Source organism: Argiope bruennichi, chromosome 7 (assembly GCF_947563725.1).
Source record: "Argiope bruennichi chromosome 7, qqArgBrue1.1, whole genome shotgun sequence".
In the NCBI taxonomy this organism is placed as follows: Eukaryota; Metazoa; Arthropoda; class Arachnida; order Araneae; family Araneidae; genus Argiope; species Argiope bruennichi.
In genome coordinates, this window is record NC_079157.1 from 39,741,819 (window position 1) to 39,748,242 (window position 6,424).

At 26.7% G+C, this 6,424-nt stretch overlaps 1 protein-coding gene across 1 annotated transcript in view; it reads right to left on the minus strand.

The window, feature by feature from the left end:
* LOC129975756 (glutamate receptor ionotropic, NMDA 2B-like) overlaps nucleotides 1–1,326 on the minus strand; it is a 145,619-nt gene extending 144,293 nt beyond the window's left edge. The window contains exon 1 of the mRNA XM_056088951.1: nucleotides 842–1,326. Coding sequence (XP_055944926.1) covers nucleotides 842–1,045 — 204 coding nt within the window. The 5' untranslated portion in view covers nucleotides 1,046–1,326. The remainder of the gene's footprint in view (nucleotides 1–841) is intronic.
* Nucleotides 1,327–6,424: the final 5,098 nt, after the last annotated feature.

Consider the following 6,424-nt stretch of genomic DNA (forward strand, 5'->3'; position numbering starts at 1 on the left):
ATCGTCTGATTCATGGAAAACTAGTTTTTCATCATCTTTCTTGCAACCGAAAGTGAAAAATAGAGATCAAAAGTATATATATTTTTTTAATTCACAAGCTGCTGATGCTGAGTTAACTTCTATCTATTGATATAAAGTTAAGTAGACCAGGTTTAATTTCTTATGAAAGCAAATCACATGAATTTTTATATTTTCTATTTAATATATTCTATATTTTTATTTTATTCACATGAATCAAGCAATGTGTTATCATAATATCAGTTAAAAGTCCATCAGTGCTATTATATTTAGTAATAAAAAGTTTTAGAGATTTACAAAATTCTACTGGTCATTTTATTTTTAAATGTCTAATTATCATAATTCCTGTTTTAAAATTTTTAAAATTATCTTCCTCCAAGCTTTTTACTTTTCTTTGTGTATTTTCACAAAACTGAGTTTTTCTAAATAGTAATGGCAATGAATGGAAAATTAAATTAAGAAATCCCATGTATTGATACTTTTGAAATTGTAATGTAATATTCGGTTTCATAAAGTATCTTTATCATAAACAATTCAGTATCACCACATATTTAATAAATATTCATAACATTCATTACTCATAATATTATGAAATTAGTGTTCAGCGATCTATTTTACACAGCATGGTGCACAATATTGTACAATAATGAATTGCATTATTTAAAATTCAACAACACTTCACAATATTGCGAATATTGTTTAAGATAATACATTAATATGCAATATGTATAATTTTTTATTATTACATCTTAATACATTAGATAAAAAATCATAAAAGAATATCTCACATTAAAATATGAATCCACTTTAAAATGGTACTTACTTGTTCAAGTCCTACGTTATCCACATTCCAAGCAATTACTGGTAATCCAAGATAGCCAGTCAGTTGCAGCATATATTGGGCAGAAGCCGCGTTGCTACCGTACACTGGACTATTGGTCATATATATGATGGCCGTTACATTATGAGGCAACACTTTATCGCAAAGTGTCTTTAACACGTTTAAGGGACTGGCAGCTAGAGCCATTACATGCTTTTGAGCTTCTAATTTATAAACATTAGTAAAAGCGAATCTATGAAATCTGCCTTTGTTGATATTATTTGCTGTATCGATTAAGGCTTTGTCATACTGGCGTTTGATTTGTTCGAACGCTGTGGCAGGAAGTATAGCGCCTATTTTAATTGGAATCAGTTTATCAGTATCTGTTATTCTCTCTTTTGGTATTTTTTGTCTTTGTCGAAATACTGAAGAACCTGAGAGAGAAATCGGTGCGGAGAAAAATAATATGATTGTTATAAACTTTAATGAAGACATGATTTTGCCTGTGGTATCTTTTTTTTTAATGATAAATATAAAAAGCAATCAAATCGATTGTACTGTTAGATATATTTAGTAATTTTCTTCTAGTGGTATATACATTTAGAGGAATATATTTTTAAATTTAATAACTGAAAGCATTATGATTAATTTGAAATTTTCACCTATCTATTATGTGGAATAACAATGACCTAACTGTAATTTGGAATTTTAATCGAATTCATTTTTTTATATTTAATGGCATTGTATTTGATATCGTCCATTAAGTAAATTAAACTGAGCGACACATTTTGAAACATCCCTAACTAACCAATTTTGTTTCATTTTTAGTAAAGACAAGATTGAAGATCCAAAATGAAAAAAAATAAATAAATAAATAAAACTATCATTAAGAATAATACATTTTTAATATTTCATGTATAAATTTACTTGTTATCATGCTTGCAAATGTAATGTATTAATAATGCTTTTGATTATTAATATTTATTTCGCTTATTAAGTATTATATTAATTATATAGCTTCCTATCAAGTCAATAACTAGAATTTAAAGTAGTAAATTGAGTAATTTTATATATGTTTCATTCTTTTACAAATAAAATTAAATGAGGAAAAAAAAAGCAGAAAATATTATTGAGTGTCAGAGATTGATTGTGTAAATTATATTCATGGGCGAAAAAAGATCATAGTTGCCATATATATTCTATATTAGGAATTTTTTAAATTCGTAGTTTGTTAAAATATTTTATACGGTTTGTTTTTTCTTAGGTCAATTCAACGCATTCAGCTGCAAGGCCTCCAGTAGAAGTAGCCAAGTTCGCTGTTCATGCAGCCTGTAAAAAAACAGTGGAAACTTTAAAAAAAATATATATACGTAAAAAGAAGAAAAAAATTAAAAATTACAAAAGAAATGCAGGAAAGTAATATCAACATACTATAAATGTACAAGTGATGGTTATAATGCAAAATATTTGATCTTGAGACACTGTTAGTTTCTTTAATATACAGGGCTGCATTAGACAGCTGTAATTAGACTAAGCACATCGCACATACCTGTTTATCAAAGAATGTACTTCATGTTGAATGGAATCATAGCGTTTCATGATGTTATATAAGCTAGCTTTAGAATGATGATAAGTGATATTTAATCATATTTCTATTAAATTTACTTGATCATAAGTTTTAAAAGAAAGCCCTGAATGAAATGTATTTTATAAAATTAGATTTAGTTTAACGGAGAGGCCATATAATAGTCTCTATCAATCAATCTCTAATAAATATGTAATTATTTTGATAAAGTGAGGAATTAAAATGACAACTCTCCTGACTAAAAGCATATTTTGTTTTAATTTTGCTCTAAGATTAATTTGGTACATTGTCACTTTTGTGTGGTGACAATTTAAAACAAGATCATAAACCACATCATAGTTATCGTTTAGATTTACGGAAGGCGGTTTAATCACTTCGAGTACGTCACCTTGAATTTTTCATATAGTCTATCACTGATATTTTGATATATGCTGTAATAAATGATGCTTGATACAATCAACAAAATCTCTTACAACTTCGAAACGATTTTTTTTTTCATTTTTAACTGGGTAGAATCAATAATGAAATATATTTTCGGTCATGAAAATGAAGCTCATGGAATTTATTGGAATTATGACTTTTTTATTATTTGCCTTCTCACTATATTCTAGTTATCTTTATTTCCAAATATGCATAATCTCAATTGTATCCGTGTAGGATTTTTCCTATAGAAATTATATTAAGATTCAATCCTTTACCATATCTTTTGTCACATATTTAATCTGTTAAATTATTTCATTCTAATATTGCTTAGTTTTAATCAACGAGTTAAATATTACTAAATGTTAAATTTGCTTTCAAAATTTAAGAAATTATTTGAATTTTAATCTGAATGGAAGAGGAATGAAACTAACTAATTTTTTTTTAATGATGCATTGCAATTAATTAGTAACTACGAATTAACTTTAAAACCTATTTGGTTTACATTCAAAATCATATAAGATGGGGGCATATATTATTATCATAAAATTATTTAAAAAAGGAATGAAAAACAAAATAATATTTTTAAAAGAAATGCATTAAATATATATCCATCATTCGATAAGTAATGCCCTTCTTACATCTTTATTATCAATTTAAAAACATCTATTGATCCTACCTTTTATATACCTGACTTATGCTCCGATAAAAATATTATGAAGTGTTCATGGTTGCCTCTTAGAGACGAATTATAAAGTTTAGATGTAAATATACAAAAAACTATTCTCTATTAGTTACTATAATAATATTTTATAATTAATCAGATGTGATGAAGAAAGATTCGTAGAGAGAAATTTTCGTAATATATAATTATATCATAATTATGAGACAGATTTTTATCGGAAAGAACTTTCAAATCAGTTATCAAATTTATAAATAGTCATGTAATTTCAAATCAACCAGGCAATTTATAATCATACTTTCTTTTGGTCCTCTTTTGGATTTGAGGGAAACTCTAGCACAAATGACTCTCATAGAGTCAGTTCAAGAATTATATTTTTTATCTTATCAGGGTTATGTTAGCAAAACTTTTACCATGATTAGAGCAAGAATCGTATAACTTACGAATATTCTTCAATCTACACTCATGTACATGTGTAGCAAGGTGTGAATAAAAGTCCCATAAAGCAGAGCAAATTCTAACATCTAAAAACAATTTAATTTATAACCTTTGCATTAAAACATTTGTAAATCAAAGAGATCTGTATTTATCTCTTATGTCCATGTTTATTAAAAAAAGCAGTAGTGTAATTCTGAAAAGCTTAAGAAACTTTTGCTTGAAAAAAAGAGTATAATTGATTCAATTAATGTACTCTAAAGTTTATGCGATATGTAGTATAGTTTGTAAAATTATGGACTTTCGTCGTAATTATGAACTAATAAAATAATGAACTTTCGTCATACCATAATGAAAGCGCGAATAGTGTAACTTACAAAAATTCTTTAATCTACACTCTTGTACATATGCAGCAAGGTGTGAATAAAAGTCCCATAAAGCAGAGCAAATTCTATCTCCTAAAAACAATTTAATTAATCTCCTTTGCATTTAAAACAGTTGTAAATCGAATACAGCTATATTCATCTCTTCTTCCCATGTTTATTAAAAAAAAGTAGTTTAATTCTTAAAAGCTGAATAAACTTTAGCTTAAAAAAAGAGTACAATTGCTTCAATCAATGTGTTTATGCGATATGTAGGATAGTTTGTAAAATTATAGTACTAAAAAAATAATGAACTTTTGTCATACTTTGTTATACAAACTAAAGGTAAAAATCAAAACCTATTTCAGTTTCTTCAGTCCTTCAAATGTATAAAAAGAAATTCCTGTTGGATTTACGCGTCTTGAATTTCCAAGCCAATCAAGAAAAATAATGTTATTTTCAGTCAGGAAAGTCTAAACTAATTTTGAGTTTAGACGTAAAATCAAATTGTGATAAAGAATATCGTAAAAAAATTGCAAGATTGGTAAATCCTAATTTCTAATATTTCTAAGTAGTTGAATGACTGCATCCCATTTTGAACCCAGGGTCCCAGATATTTCAATGTGCATCATACTCTGAGAATACACACAACAAGCTTCAATAGGTATTTTAGATTTTATTGAATGAATTTAGGATTTAAGAATTTAAATTTGCTTCTACTAATAGTAATTATTTTGGTACTCTGTACAAATGAAAGAGTTGTATAGCTGAAAATTATATTAAAATTATATTTTAACTGTCTTTAGCATTTCATGATTTATGATTTCAACCATTCTAAGCATTTTATTATCATCTCATCTGACAAATATCGTTCCTTATTCTTTGGAATGCTTGCTTTTTGTCTTTACAGCATGGAGCTTAACAATTAATAGCAACATCACATACCAATAAGTCCTTTGAAAATCTTTTTTTTAAAATTTAGATTAATATTAGTCTTTTTTATGACTTCTTTTCTTATTGAGACCTTATATCAGTGAATTTTTATATTATTGAAGGAAAGGAATTACATGTTTGAAGATTAAACTAGTATGTTATGCAGGCTTCAAACTTGCATGCTTGGAAATAGTATTCCCATGATTGAATGGCGCGCATACAACATGATGTATAGTTACATTGCAGATACAAAACAATAGTTATAGTTATTAAACATTTCAAGCATATATAATAGTTAATAATAATTTCAAAGCAGATAAAACCAAGTTAAGCGAAATATTACCTGGCATTCGCATGGTAATACTGAGAAATAATTAATTTATCCAAATTAATATATTCATTACAATAGTAAATTTACCTTGAATTTACCTTTGCTTGATTTCTTTGATGAACACAGAGCCTGCATTAAATATAAGTTCTTAAATTAGACACTTAAGAAAACCTAAAATGATATTATTATATTCAGTTTCTCATATAAGCATCTTCTGAAATAAATAGGCCCTTTCCTTTGCTTAATGGCAGATTAAAATTCAGGATGAAACTCATAACCTCATATATCGGTCATTAGAACTAATAGTTTGAAACCATTTCCGTTGGATAACAGCTAATCAGAGCAATTTCTAGGACCAGTTATCTTTAATGACATTAAGTAAATAGGTAAGTCGCATCTATTGTATTCACTCCAAATCAACTTGGTTGATTTTAAGGAACAATGCATGTCCATAATGAAATTTCGTACTTTAGATAATTGTTTCATATCTGTAGTTGCAATTTTAAATACTTCGAAATTAAATAATAAGGGAATATGATTGTATTTGGAGTGGATTCTGATATTATTGTGGTTAGAGATTTCGTATTATTAATGATCCGTACATACAATAGTCAATACAATAGTTAATATGTACGAATATTGTTCACATTTTGTGTAATTATTTTCTTATGATTACAATTTTTATAATTCGATATAAAATAATTGCATTATACGAATGTATAAGACAGAAAAAAGTTCTTATTATTAATGACTGATATGTATAGACTGATGTAATATAAGAAATTAAGTACATATTGGTTCAATTTAAAAGCAACTTATACAATAGGGAATACAGTAA